The sequence below is a fragment of the Equus przewalskii genome, chromosome 20 (genome assembly GCF_037783145.1).
Source record: "Equus przewalskii isolate Varuska chromosome 20, EquPr2, whole genome shotgun sequence".
In the NCBI taxonomy this organism is placed as follows: domain Eukaryota; kingdom Metazoa; phylum Chordata; class Mammalia; order Perissodactyla; family Equidae; genus Equus; species Equus przewalskii.
Window position 1 is genome coordinate 11,528,274 of NC_091850.1, and position 15,695 is coordinate 11,543,968.

The 15,695-nt window shown below is 36.8% G+C and overlaps 1 protein-coding gene across 1 annotated transcript in view; it reads right to left on the reverse strand.

Annotated features, from left to right (window-relative positions):
* The window catches only part of ZSWIM6 (zinc finger SWIM-type containing 6), a 184,986-nt gene that overhangs the window by 18,851 nt on the left and 150,440 nt on the right, over window positions 1-15,695 (reverse strand). The window contains exons 5-7 of the mRNA XM_070587511.1: window positions 6,405-6,584; window positions 1,334-1,510; window positions 913-1,059 (exon numbers count right to left, since the gene is read on the reverse strand). Coding sequence (XP_070443612.1) covers window positions 913-1,059; window positions 1,334-1,510; window positions 6,405-6,584 — 504 coding nt within the window. The remainder of the gene's footprint in view (window positions 1-912; window positions 1,060-1,333; window positions 1,511-6,404; window positions 6,585-15,695) is intronic.

Below are 15,695 nucleotides of genomic sequence, written 5' to 3' on the forward strand. Positions count from 1 at the left end.
CCAAAAAATCCACAGCAACTAAAACTATCTCTCTGAATGAGAAATAAAATTCCACAGTGAAAACAAAACAAACTTAACAAGAAGTGTATGGATTAATCAGAAAAGGCATATATATTTCTTTTTTTGATCAGGGCCTTATGCATCTAATATAACCCCTTTGCAATTACTGTTACTCAGTAATGCTTATTTAAAATCTAAAAGATTAATAAACTGAGATAAAGAGAAGTTAAATGTGTTCTGTCAGTTGACGGCTCATCAAATGTCATTTACAGAATTTGAAAAATCTAGGAGTTCTGTTCTGATCACTTTAAATAAATATCCTGTCCTGATGTACAAATCATTACAACTAGAAAGTGTTAAAGTGCTCACACACTCTGCCAGGCCCTGCTTTAAGTGCTTTACAGCAACTAACTAGTTCAATGTTCTCAACAACTCTGAGAGAGGTCCTCAACTGAGCCCCTCCACAGATGAGGAATCTCAATCATGGAGAGGGCAGGTCACTGCCCAAGGCCTCCAGCTCGGACCTACTGCTGGGAGTCAAACATAGGCAGTCTATTCCTTACTGTTAGAATTAAAATGCATTTTCACAAAATAAGATATTTGGTTAAGTTGCATTTCGATAATTCAGACATACTAAATAGTTACTCAAACAAAAAAATTCTCCCCCTTAAAAAAGTAACCTAAACTAAGGAACTTTTTTAAAAAGTCTTATTTCTTACAACATTCAACCAAGGAAAAAAAATGCCTAAAATTTCTTACAAATCAGCTATTAAATATTTCAAATGAGCGGTGAGTAAAGCCATCTCTGTCGCTCCACTGTTAAAAGCCATCTCTCTCCAAAGAGCACAAAAACCCTAGTGACGTCATCACCAAGAATCCCATTCTAACGGAAACAAACTCCTTCACATTCACCTTTTTTTTGAGTTCGGAACATTTCCAACTGTTTCTGTTGCTGCCGTCTTAATGTGTTAACAATAGCTATTGCTAGTCTCAGTGCTTCTCTGGGGTACCCATGAGAACGTAACGCGTCCACTCTTGCACAGGCTGTAGGAACATGTTCTAAAACAGAAAATTAACGGGGGAAAGTTGCCATTGTTAGATGTATCTATAAAAACAGTATTTAATAGTAAGATGTTTTCCCCCAAAATATTATTAAAAAGACCCAAGAAACCATTTCTGAACTTGGATTTGAATGAAAAACTCAGCTCCTATTGCCAAGCATTCATTCATCTCCCATTGAATACCTCAACTCTCTACCTCCCACTCCAGTAATGCTATAGAAACTAAACAAAGAAGTAAGTCATGGAAATGTCTTTCCGGTTTGGCCACTTACCATGCCAGAGGGGCCACCCGCGGGAGTCAAAGAGGGAGTTTTCAGTGTCGTCATGGTAACAGTAGTTGGTGTATAGGTCACTGCTGATAATGTGCTGCAAGTGGCTATCCTGCCAGTGGAGATCGCATGCCTCAATGGCTCGGGTGAACACTGTCCGATGTGGCCTGTTCGATGAATCTGTTTTTTCCACAATTCAGAAAGCCGTGTCAGCTATTATTCACATGTGAATAACTCAGTCATACCATTCTGTGGCCAGATGTTCATGAACACATCCACACACATTGTCCTGCACCCCCTAAGCAGAAGGATGAAGGGTGAATACTCTCATGTCCTAAGGACTAGGAGGTAAGTCAGCCCAAAGAGCCACCATTCGCTCACTTGTTTTATCAAACACAAACACTCTGCAGCCATCAAAGCTAAGGTTAAAGGCATCCTGAAAAAGAATTGTCAAGTCTAGTTTCCATGCCAAATACACTCAAAGGAGGCACTCGGCACAAAAGTCACAAGAAAACTCACTGCTCCCCACTTCTGAGGTGCCGTGGTGGGCTGCCCTGATGGGATCGACAGCTCTCACAAACACTATGCAAGAGATGCAACACCAGCCATGGAACCTTTCAGGAAGACGCAATCAGCCTTTAAAGATATGCAAGAGGGTTGTGCTTTTGGTTGTATTTTTTAACTATATTGTGCGGTTTTGCACAATTAAAACTATTATGCTTCTTGGGATATAATGATTAAATGCCACTTTATATCCCAAAGGGCATAAATGCATATATTTAACATTTCACAAAGCCACACAACATAGCTACAAAACAAACCAGCGCACTTACCTTGCCCCTACAGGCTGCCTCCTGACTCCTGGGCAGGTTCCATGACTGGTGTGATGTCCCCAGCATAGTGTATGCTGGGGCATCACAAAAGAGCAGAAGCACACACTCCGAAGAGGTTCAAGTTTCAGGACCTGACGAAGAAAAGAAATGTTTGGGGAATAAAGGATATTCTCACTCCAACGCCTGGCCTTATGCAGTTCCTCTGGATAACATGGTGCAAATTCTACCTGCACTCCCACCCTTCGGGTCCCCACTCCAGACTTACCTTCAACTGTGGCACAACCCTGAGCGAGCCTCAGCTGAAAATCAGGGTCACAAACTACTCTTACCTACGTGTACTTTAACTTAGCTCAAGTATCACCACTCACTGTTCCGACACTTAACTAAATGGGAAGGAAAACCTAGAGCTTCCTTAGTTGATAAAGTTTCATCTTCCTGTCACTGGAGCTTTGACTAAGCACAAACACAAAGGAAATCATTAAAACAAAAAAACCCTGAATGGAGAAGAAGAGCTCTGACAACTCATCCAGTCCAACTCCTCTAACTGCTGGTGGAACTGAAAATCCAGAGAAACAAAGTGACTTGCCAAGGTCACACAGCCAGGCAACAGCAGTCAGGATCAAAATACAGATAACTTCACTCCAAAGTCAGCTATTTCAGCTGTTCAAAAGGCTTTCGACAGGTCTTTCCCAGAAACAGACACTCCTTCAGCTTGGTCTCAGGTCAACTTAGATACGTGTATTTGAATGGCACACGTATCCAAATGCATGGATGACAGATCATTTGAGAGACATAAAAACTGACGCTATAGTCCTGCCCAGGTTCCTTGCTAGCAGCAGAGAGATGTACACCTAGCAAATGGGAAGAGTGAGCCCTACATTTAAGGGAATTCTGAACCTATCAGGGCTTTCTGCTGAGCAGAATACATATACCCCTACCCAACGAGAAACTGGCTCTATGACCTCTTGTAGTCAAGCGATCAAATACTCCAAACTCCAAATCTCACACAAGTATCAGTAAGTGGCTTTGTCGTTTCATTTACTTTGTTTAGCTCAAATCATAGAAACAAAATTTTTAAAACTGAAAGGAGACTTTAAAAGAGCACCTTAGTACTATGCATGTATTAAAAGAAAGAGTTAGAGCTCTACCTGTCAATGTGGCTCACCCTGGTATCAATAATAAAAGCAAGCTATAGAGTATGATTCCATGTAAAAAAGAAAAACCTTAACTTCCCCATGTTCGTATGTGCTTGTACGAACACAGAGAAAGGTGCAGGACACACATCAGGCTTTCAACAGCAGTGAGCTCTAAGAGACCAATAAAACCAATTGTAACAAAAAGACTAAACACCAATGAAATTAAGCTTTAAATGAAAATGTAAGATATAAAGGTCTATAATAAGATAAGAGACATAAGAAAAAGATTATGTACATAGACAATGACTAAAAAGATAGACAAATAAAAAACTGGTTTGATTAGGTGTCAAAATTATGATCCATTTTTATCTTAGATGTCTGTGGTTTTTGATTTTTGCAGTAAGATGGAAAAAAGAGAAACAGACTATCTTAACCAAATATTTTTAAATGATATAAAAATTTGCAAAAAATTTTTAATAAAGTATATATAATATTAATACATGCTGATTAAAGAAAATTTGGGAAATTCAGAAAAGTAAAAAGGGGGAATTATTAGTTCTTTTACCTAAAAATTTGGTCATCATTCTGGTATATTAAAAAAAAAAACTACTACTCTTTCTAAGGGTGTAGATTCTAAAGTTGTCGTTAATTGATTCTAACAAATAATCTCAGCAAAGACAGGGCCCGATTTGCCCTTCACATTCACTCCAATGTGCAAACACATGCAGTTCCGCCCATGGCCTGTACCCTGTGCACACTCCGCTCAGCGGCAGTGGCATGGCCACGGGCTCTGCTGGCTACCACAGGCTCTCCCCTAGCAAGCCTGCTCAGCAGCCCAGCAGAAGCACTGTGGGCTCAGCACCAGAGCCCCTCTGAAGAAATGTCCCTTTGGACAGCTCTTCTGGAGGATGTGAGTGTTCTGCTAAAGAGCAGGAGCCCTGGTGCCTTTAGGCGTAACAACGATAAACACTGCCCTCAGAAACTAGGTCCTGACTTCACACCTCTGTGTCAAACCACAAATGAAATGAACTGTTTCATCTGGAGGCTGGATCACTTCTTAAAGGCTTTCTAAAGCCTACGGAATATTCGTGTTTAACCAAGGAGAAAGAACTAAACGGAAAGTAAAGTGTAAAATGTTAGGATAGCATTCCCAAAAAGCAGGTGGGGAGTGAAATGCAGAGAAACCTCCAAATATAACTAAGTAGAAGGAGATTAAAGATATTGCCTATGAAGATGGAGGCATACCTTTTCCCAGCAATGGAAGAGAATAAACATTGAATTGTTAAACGTGAAAATTTTGAGCTTCTGGAAAAATTACGGGGTACAAGGGGTACATTTATTTTCTTTGAAGTTATTAAATAAAACCATCAAGTGCAATAAAGATGTGACAGATTTCAAATACTGAATTCCCAAGGCAAATATCTCTAGACAAAGCAGAGCCAGACAATCATCTTTCCCAAGACCTAAAACTCCTTTTTGATTGGACAAATCCCTCTGGAGTAATACATATCATTTTATTCCTTCATAGAGACTGAAAACACTACGCAAACATGACAATCACAGACGGCACACTGTCCAGTTCTTTCTAGGAGTACCAGCTCCAAATGGAGCCAGCACGTACAGAATTAGTGTCTTGATTTTGGATCCTTCTGGAGTCACTTAACTCCCATCTTGCACCCAAATAACTTTAAAGTCTTTCAAGTCGTCTCAAAAAAAAAGAAAGAAAGAAAGGAGGCAGTAGCAGCACAAAAGTCACACAAACATAGTGACATGAATTAATGAATGAAAAAAAATTATTTATTTATTTATTTTGGTGAGGAAGATTGGCCCTGAGCTAATATCTGTTGCCAATCTTCCTCTTTTTGCTTGAGAAAGATTATCACTGAACTAACATCTGTGCCAATCTTCCTCTATTTTATGTGGGATGCCACCACAGTGTGCCTTGATGAGAGGCGCTAGGTCTGTGTCCGGAATCCAAACCTGCAAAACCTGGACAACTGAAGCAGAGCTTAACACAAACTTAACCACTACGCCATCAGGCCAGCCCCATGAAATAAATTTCTATTTGCAAGAATTAACTACGTTAAAGATTTGGTTCTGAAAGAGAGGAGAAAATTCTTCAGTAGCTTGAGGGGAAAATGAGGCCACGGAAACAAGATTTTTTTAAAGATGAGAGGGATTTGAGCTAAATGGGCAGATCCAATGAGAGAGAAGCTGAAAATAAGAGGATAGAAATGAGAGAGAGAGGTTCTTAAGAGGACATTTGGAAATGTCTGGGACCATTTCTTAGTTGTCCCAAAGGCTGGAGGGCAATAATAGCGTATAGTAGGTGGGAATAAATATGCTAGACAATCCTGCACCATGAAGAATTTTCCTGGTCCAAATCAATAGCATCCCATGCTCCTACAGCCCAGCCGTAAACTGTCTACTTGCTACATTCTACAACTAAGGATTTTCAACTGATTAAATTACAACGGTAGCCCAAATATGAACTGACAAACAGAGATAAAAACACACAGCTACTCACACCTTTCAATATTTTGTTCTACAAAGTAATATATTACCACTTCAGTCCATGATTTTTAAATTAAAAAAATACTCAAACTAAATAATTGGCCATACTAACACATACTAATACAAATAAGTATTATATCCATCTGTATTCTGAGAATATGAAAAGAAGCATACAAAGGGCTCAGGTAGAAATTAAAACACACACACACATTCACAGTCAAAACTTATTAAGTCCTGGGGCTGGCCCCGTGGCCGAGTGGTTAAGTTCGCGCGCTCCGCTGCAGGCAGCCCAGTGTTTCATTGGTTCCAATCCTGGGCGCGGACATGGCACTGCTCATCAAACCACGCTGAGGCAGCGTCCCACATGCCACAACTAGAAGGACCCACAACAAAGAACATACAACTATGTACTGGGGGGCTTTGGGGAGAAAAAGGAAAAAAATAAAATCTTTAAAAAAAAAAAACAAACTTATTAAGTCCTGAGTTACAGTAAGTTCTTAAGTGGGTAAAATAATTTTCCTACATATATTGTAAGTTACTCTTATAAAGATACATGAGCATAAAGTGAGCAGCATGTGACTGTGGACTCACCTTGGTTGGCATTTGCACCCTGAGGCAGAGCGTTGGTTAAGTTGGGTAATTCACTGCCGTGATTTCCATCTTCCCATGGACAGACGTCAACACTGTTCCACTTTTTCAGCTGTTTTAGCCAACTGGCCTTCTGCTCCAACTTGCAGTGGGGATTTAAAACTATACACATCCACAGAGCACCTAATTTAAAGGGAGAAAAGTAAACTTATAAAAATTACTAAAATGTCCAATTCTAACAGCTAATGATAAATTTTAAACCATCTCAAAATGGACCCAAGTCTGCCATTTTTAAAACTCAATTTTCTCCTTAATCCAAGCCACAAAACTCACACAAAGTTTAATGGAGGGAGGACAACACAGCCCAAATGTGAAGCAAAGATCCAAACGCCATTACATAGAAAGACGAAAGACACTTCAAATGCTAACTGTAATCACCTTCCTACTTCTGTGACATTTTGGACAAAAAAGTCAATAAAGAATACAACCCCAAGGTCCAATTTGCCACTTTAATTTACAAACAGATTTTATACACGGATGCTGCAACAAACCATTCTAAATGGTTCTTCTGCACAAAAATTAAATGTACTTCTAAGATTACCTTTTTATAATAAAATCATAAAGGCATACAATGGACACAATTTCCTAGTCTCTTTATAAGCATTTCAAAATTTATTATGTTTATTAATTAATATGTGTAACTATAAATCAACAGATCTTATAAAAGTAAAATTCACTTCAACATACTTATATCTGCCTAAGTGATTTAACCAGGAATTAATCTTTATGTAAATAAAATCACTAAATTTACTTCTTTATGTGAATGAATCACTAAACATTAATCAAAATTTCACGTTTTTCAAAGTAAAAGCCATAATAAATTCAGAAAGCATAACTCATAATTTAAATAAAGGTACTGATAGAATTTATTATTCCTTTCTACATTCTTCATTCAAAGAGGCAGCTATTGAAGCAAATATTTCACAAGTTTTAAAAGATCAAGTTTTATTTTACCAATTTCAGAACAAGACAGATATCAGTTACTTCAAAGCTTATTCACAGCACTTTTTCTTTGAAAAGGTACGTGTTTGTCTGTGTGTATTTTAATCAGCTGTGTCAGCCAAGTGAATAATAAAGGTAGAATGATCATTGTTAATGTTTTGTTTGTCCAAAAGAGATGCTTTATATTCCTCCACATTTAAAATTAGCAAGGTTCTTGAATCTGGTATTTTAAATAACAAATAACTTTTTCCAACAGAAAATAAAGGGCCATAACCTATTTAAGCCACAAATATTCACTATTTATCTATACTTTTAAGTGCCAATTAAAAACAAAATGTGATCGGTCAATATGGTGTAAGTCCACTATAACTTCTCTCTCCCCGTGATTACAACTAAAAACTTTGGACAAAATACAAAAAACAGCAACCGGAGGACTCTGAAAAGTAAACAACAGCAAGCAGACTGGGGAAATAAAACTTGAAGAAGCAAGCCACATAGTGGTGATTTCCTGTTACTTTTTCTCCCCTCTTTTCTCTCCTGGTTTGGACATAAGATGAGTCCCGTTTGGGGAACTTTGTAGAGGGCACATAAGCAAAAACCTGACAGAAACCTCATTTAGCTGGTCAAAGAACTGGGAAAAGGGACCCTCCTCACTGCAGCTCAGGAGCTGGAGAGGGGATCCCCGGACACTGTGCACAAACAGGCACAGTCTTAGCCGCACCTCACCTGCACAAGACAGACTCCAGGCGGCACAGCCACGGCTTTGAAAACTTTACTGACATTGTCACTCAAAGGAGGTCAAACAGATCTATGGTCTGAATCTATCCTGGCTGATTACATGCTTTAAAAAAACAAAAAAATTCTCCAGAGGATTTTAATAGGACCCAGACTCTCAGAACACAGTAGTCAAAATGTCCAGGATCCAAAATTAGTTGGCTTACAATGGAACAGGAAAATGTGATCAATTGTCAAGGGAAAAAACAACCAACAGATGCCAATCAAGATGAACCAGATATTAGAATTATCAGTCAGAGAGTTTATAGCAACTGTTATAACTATGCTCCACGAGACGAAGGTAAACACTATTGAAAGAATTGAAATACAAACTAAAAAAAGAACTAAATAGAAATTTTAGAATTGCAAATAAAGTATCTGAAATTAAAAATTCACTGGATGGGATCAATATCAAAATGGATATGACAGAGGGAAAAGTCAGTGAACTTGAAGATGGAAATGACCTCATCTGAAGCACAAAGAGAATCAATCAAACAAAATGAACAGAGCCTTAAAGCCAGGTGAGAAAAATATCAAAAGGTCTAAGTGTGTGTCACTGGAGTCCCAGAAGAAGATGAGACATAAATACAGAAAAATATGCAAGAAATAATGACTAAAAACTCCAAATTTGGAGAAAGATAAGAATTTACAGATCCAAGAAGCTCAGCTAACCACAAAAAGGGTAAACTCAAAGAAAGCCATGCCATTATTCAATCACTGAAAACCAAAGATAAAAGAAAATCTTGAAAGCAGTCAGACAAAAATGAAATACCATATATAGAATGACACAAATAATTAGAGATATCTCATCAGAAATCAGAGGCCAGAAGACAGTGGAACAGTATCTTTAAAGTGTTAAAAGGAACTGAAGTTCCAACCTAGAATTCTATATCCAGCAAAAATATTGTTGAGGAATGATAGTGAAATAAAGGCATTCTCACATCAGGGAAAACTAACAGCATTTGTTGCCAAAAGACTGGCTCTAAAAGAAATGCTAAAGAAAGTTCTTCAGGCTGAAGAAAAATAATACCAGAGGGAAACCTGGAACTTTAGGAACAAAGGAAAAGCAAAAGAAATGATAAACACCTGAGTAAATATTATAGACGATTTTTGTCTTTTTAAGTTCTTTAAAATAAGTATGATTATTGAAAGCAAAAATCTGAACATTGCCTTGTAGGGTGTTAAATGTAATACACATGAAAACTACAACATAAAGGAGGGAGAGTAAAGTTACCTATATGGTTGTCAGACTCCACATTCTACTTAAAGTGGCAAAATATTACCTCAAAGTAGACTGCTTCAGGTTAGGTATGTTTATTGTAATAGTGAAACCATTAAAAAAAATACAAAGAGATACACACAAAAAGGACAATAGAGGGGCTGGCCCAGTGGCACAGCGGTTAAGTTTGCATGTTCCGCTTCTCAGAGGCCCAGGGTTTGCTGGTTCGGATGCCGGGTGTGGACATGGCACCACTTGGCAAAAGCCACGCTGTGGTAGGCATCCCACGTATAAAGCAGAAGAAGATGGGCATGGATGTTAGCTCAGGGCCAGTCTTCCTCAGCAAAAAGAGGAGGATTGGCAGTAGTTAGCTCAGGGCTAATCTTCCTCAAAAAAAAGGACAATAAATGAATTAAAATGAAATACTAAAAAAATTTAAAATGATCCAAAGAAGGAGAGGAGAAGGCAGGAGAGAGGAAATAGAGGAATAAAAACAGAGAGGATAAATAGAAAACAAATGATTAAATGGTAGACCTAAATTCAACTACATCAATAATTATATTAAAGGAAAATGGTCTAAATACAGTCATGCACTACATAACGATGTTTTGGTCAACAACAGACCACGTATATGACTGCGGTCCCAGAAGATTAGTACCATATAGCCTAGGTGTGTAGTAGGCTATACTGTCTAGGTTTGTCAAAGAGCACTCTATGATGTTTGCACAATGATGAAAACACCTAACAACGCATTTCTCAGAACGTATCCCCATTGCTAAGCGATACATGACTGTATACCGATTAAAAGAGATGGTAAAATCAGAATGAAAAACAAGACCCAACGCTATGCTGTGTACAAGAAACCCACTCTAAATATAATGACATAGAGTAAATGGAAAAAGTATACCATGCAAGCACTTTCAAAATAAAGCCAGGGTGACCAAATTAATATATCAGACAAAGTAGGTTTCAGAACAAGGAATACTACACTAGGGATAAAGTGCAACATAACATGATAAAAGGGACATCTCCCCCAAAAGATAAAACAATTCTAAATGAGTATGCCACATCTAACATTAAGACTTCCAAATATATGAAGCAAAAACCAAGAATGCTGGAAGGAGAAATAGACAAACCCACAATTACATTTGGAGACTTCAACATTCCCCTCTCAATAACTGATAGAACGAACAGATAATGAGCAAGGATGAAGAATACCTAAACAATACTGCAATCAACTTAACCTAACCCACATTTACAGAACACTCTACCTAACATTAACAGAAAAAAACAAAACTAATCTAAATCCTACTCTTTTTAACACACACAAAGAACATTCGTCAAGATAGTGCATATTCTGACCTATCTCTGACAAATTTAGAAGTGAAATCATACAAAGTATATTCTCCAATATAATAGAATTAAACTAGAAATCAATTATAGGAAGATATTTGGAAAATTCCCACATATTTGGGAATTAAACAATATACTTCTAAATAACATGAATAAAAGAGGAAGTCACATTGCAAAGAATATAAAAATACACAAAATCAGAAAATATTTTGTACTGAACAAAAATGCAAATAAAATATATCAAAATTTGTGCTCTACAGCTAAAAAGAGTTGAGACGTAAATTTATACTATTAAATGCTTATATTGGAAAAGAAGAAAAGATTCAAATCAATAATCTAAGTATTCACCTTAAGAAACTAGAAGAAGAATGAGAAATCAGAGCCAAAGGAAGCAGAAGGAAAAAAATAACAGATCACAAATCAATTAAATGGAAAACTGACAAAATTTTTTTAAAAAGTCAATGAAACCAAAGCTGGTTCTTTAAAAGATTAATAAAATCAATAAAGCTATAATCAGACTGACTGAAAAAAAGAAAAGACAAACTATCAGAATCAGGAATAAAAGAGGGCACGTCATTACAGATCCTTGAGGCAGTGGAAGACTCAGAGGGAGTGAGGAGCAACTGTATGCCCATAAATTCTACAACTTAGATGAATGGACAAATTCCTTGAAAATCACAAACTAACAAAGTTCACTCAAGAAGAAATAACCTGAATAGTCGTAAATTTATTAAAGAAATTAAATCTGTAGTTAAAAATCTCTAACAAAGCAGATCCAGAATTTTCCTTGGAAAATTCTAACGAACATTTAAGAAAGAAAGAATACCAATTTTATATAATTATTTTCCAGAAAACAAAAGAGAAGGAAACAGTTTCCAACTTATTTTATGAGGTCACCATTCCCCTGATATCAAAACCATTACAAGTAAATATAATTACAGATAATACCCCTCATGAACACAGAAGTAAAACACCTCAACAAAATATTACCAAATCTAATCTAAAATATACAAAAAGGAAAATACACCACAACCAAATACAGTTTGTCCCAGGAATGCAAGGCTGGTTCAACACTAAAAATCAATCAGTGTGCTCATCATGACTGATCATCAGGGAAATGCAAATCAAAACTACACTAAGATATCACCTTACATCCGTTAGAATAGCTATAATAACCAAGACAAAAAATAACAAATGTTGGAGAGGTTATGGAAAAAAAGGAACCCTCATACACTGCTGGTGGGAATGCAAACTGGTGCAGCCATTATGGAAAACAGTATGGAGATTTCTCAAAAAAATTAAACATAGAAATACCATATGACCCAGCCATCCCACTACTGGGTATCCATCCAAAGAACGTGAAATGAGCAATTCAGAGACTTAGGCACCCCTATGTTCATTGCAGCATTATTCACAATAGCCAAGATGTGGAAGCAACCTAAGCACCCAGTGACTGGATAAAGAAGATATGGTATATGTATACAATGGAATACTACTCGGCCATAAAAAATGACAAAAATCTTCTCATTCACAACAACATGGATGGACCTTGAGGGTATTATGTTAAGCAAAATAAGCCAGACAGAGAAAGACAAACTATATATGATTGCACTCACATGTGGAAGATAAACAAACACATGGACAAAGAGGGCAGATTAACGGTTACCAGGAGGAAGGAGGGTGGGGGGTGGGCACAAAGGGTGAAGGGGTGCACCTATAAGATGACAGACAAATAATAATGTACACCTGAAATTTCACAAGGTTATAAACTATCACAACCTCAATTAAAAAAACAGCAATCAGTGTAACCCACTATATTAAGAGACTAAGAAAGAAAAACCATATGACCATCTCAACAGATGCAGAAAAAGCAACTGACAAAATTCAACATCTCTTCATAATAAAACTCTCAACAAACTAGAAACAGAAGATAACTTAACTACCTAAAAGGCATATGCAAAAAAACTCTACAGTTATCATCATAATGGCAAAAGACTGAATGCTTTCCCCTTAAGATGGAAACAAGGCAAAGACGTCTGCTCCCATCACTCCTATTCAACATCACACTGAAAGTCCTCACAAGGCCAAAGCAATAAAAGGAGGTTAATAGCATAGTTTGGAAAGGAAAAGCTAATAGACTCTACTTGTGGACAACTAACCTAAAAAAAAGCTCCTAGAACTAATAAGTTTTAGCAAGGTCAGCAAGGTCATGTGACGTAAATTCAAAGCAAAAAACCAACTGTACATCTATATGCTAAAACTGAACAATTAGAGATCAAAATTTACCAAAATACAGCACCATTTATACAGTCACGAGTCACTTAAAAACAGGGATAGATTCTGATAAGTGTGTTGTTAGGCAATTTCATTGTTGTACAAACATCATAGAGTGTACTTACGTGAACCTAGATGGTATAGCCTACTACACACCTAGATTATATGGTACTAATCTTATAGGACCACCATTCTATATAGAGTCTATTGTTGACTGAAACATCATTATATAGCACACGACTGTATTAGTACCAAAAAAACCTATGAAATAGTTGGAAATCTAACAAAATGTGCAGTCTCTATGCTAAAAAACACAACACTGAAAAAAGAAATCAAAGACAATCTTAAAAAGCAGAGAGTTACTATGTTCATAGTATGTTCACTGAGGAAACCTCAATGTTGTGAAGATGTCAATTCTCCCCAAATCGATCTATACAGTCAACACACCACCACTCAAAACCTAGCAGGTATTAGTGTATATACTGACAAGAATAGATACAGAATAGCCAAAATAATTTTAAAGATGGACAAAGTTGAAAGATTCACAGTACGTGAGTTTGAGATTTCCTATAAAGTTACAGTAATCAAGAGAGTGCACAATTGGTGAAAGACTAGCCACACAGATTAGTGGTATAGATTAGGGAGCTCAGAAACAGTTCCACACAATTATGGCCAATTCAAGGCTCAAAATCAATTCAATGGAGGAAAAACAAATCTTTTCAACAACTGGTACTGGAATAATTAGATATTTATGTGGAAAAAAAAAAGAACTTAAATCCATACCACACACTTTATTAAAAAACGAACTTAATTAACATTAAAAATTAACTCAAAATGGATCACAGACCTAAATATAAAACCTAAAACCATCAAACTACTAGAAAAAAATCTTTATGACCTTGGGTTAGGCAAAGATAATGTTAGATACAATATCAAAAGCATGATCCACAAAAGATAAAATTGATAAAGTGGACTTCATCAAAATTAAAAACTTTCACTCTACAAAAGACACTGTTAAGAGAATGAAAAGACAAGCCACAGACTGGGAGAAAATATGTGCAAATCATACGTCTTACAAAGGCCTTGTACCCAGAATATGTAAAGCCCTCTAAAAACTCATCAAGAAAATGAATATCCCTATAAAAAATGGGCAAAAAATTTGGAACGACACTCCACCAAAGAAGATACACAGACGTCAAATTGAGGATGAAAAGACACTCAACATCATTAGTGATTAGGAAAATGCAAATTAAAACCACTCAAGATATCATTATACACCTATTATAATGGTTAAAATTAGAAAAAGAAATTTAAAACCTGACAATACCAACTGCTGGCAAGGATGTGGAGCAACTAGAATGCTCATAATTGCTGCTGGGAGTGAAAAACATACAGCCACTCTGAAAAACAGTGCAGTTTTTCATGAAGTGAAACATATATTTCCCATATGATCCAGCAGTCCCACTTCTAGGGATATGCCCAAGAGAAATGAAAACATAACAACTCGTACAAGAATGTTTACAGCAGCTTTATTCATAAATGCAAAAGACTGGAAACAACCTGAGTGTCCTTCAACTGGTGAGTGGACAAACTGGTGCATTCACACGATAGGATACTCAGCAATAAGAAACAAATCACTGACATACATGTAACATCTCAAAGGTGCGCTATGTGAAGTGAAGGAAGTCACAAGCAAAAGCGAATGTATGTATGAATACACTCACATGCACACTCTCTCTCTTTATTGTTCAATTTATATGACATTTGGAAAAGGTAAACGAAAGGGACTGAGCATGGATTTACCAATGCTAGGGGCTGGGAGTAGGAAGTGGAACTGACTACAAAGGGACAGTGTGTGGGAATTTCGGGAGCTGATGTAACCATTCCATATCTTGATCGTGGTGGTGGTTACATGACTCTACGCATTTGTCCAAACTCAAAACTGTACACTAAAAAATTTAGGTCTATGTATTTTTACAGCATTTACAGCATGTATTTTACAGTACAGTTAAGAATTTTATTGTATATAAATTACAAAGTAAATTTTTAAAACCTCCTGCTACTTGATGCATGTATCAAACAATACTGTCTATTGGTATTCCAAAGACCTTCGTGTAAGAGCTCTCTTTGCAGGATTCCTCTAAAAGCCAATGGCCGTTGCAGGAATCACTCTTACTAGTCCTATGCGTTTCCCGTGCAGAGAAGCAGGAAAATCAGCTTCAAATGAAACATGACCACACACTGTCACAAAGCAAGGGCCAAATCAAAAAGATGTTTAAAGAACCCATAAGTGACAGCCTTTCCTACTGAACCATGTTGGAAAATGAGACAACTGTACCAGGTTTTAAGTTTTGGACTGACAGACAACAGAACAACACGAAAAATGCTCATGTAAACAATTAAATGAATTGCAATAAATGCTACAGACTGGATCTGGCTTTAATATTTATAAGGCTAGACTGAACTCAAATATGTTCCCAATCATCAAATTATCTTTTTAAAAAGTAAAATTATAATTCAACAGATAATGCTTAAGAATTAAGAACCTTTTATATTTTCCTTCCAAGATGTTTTTATCTTATAATTTTACTAATCTTGAATAAATACTTTACCAGACAAAACTAAAATCAAGAAGTTTCCCTGAAAGATGTGCTGTGACTAGTAATTTCATT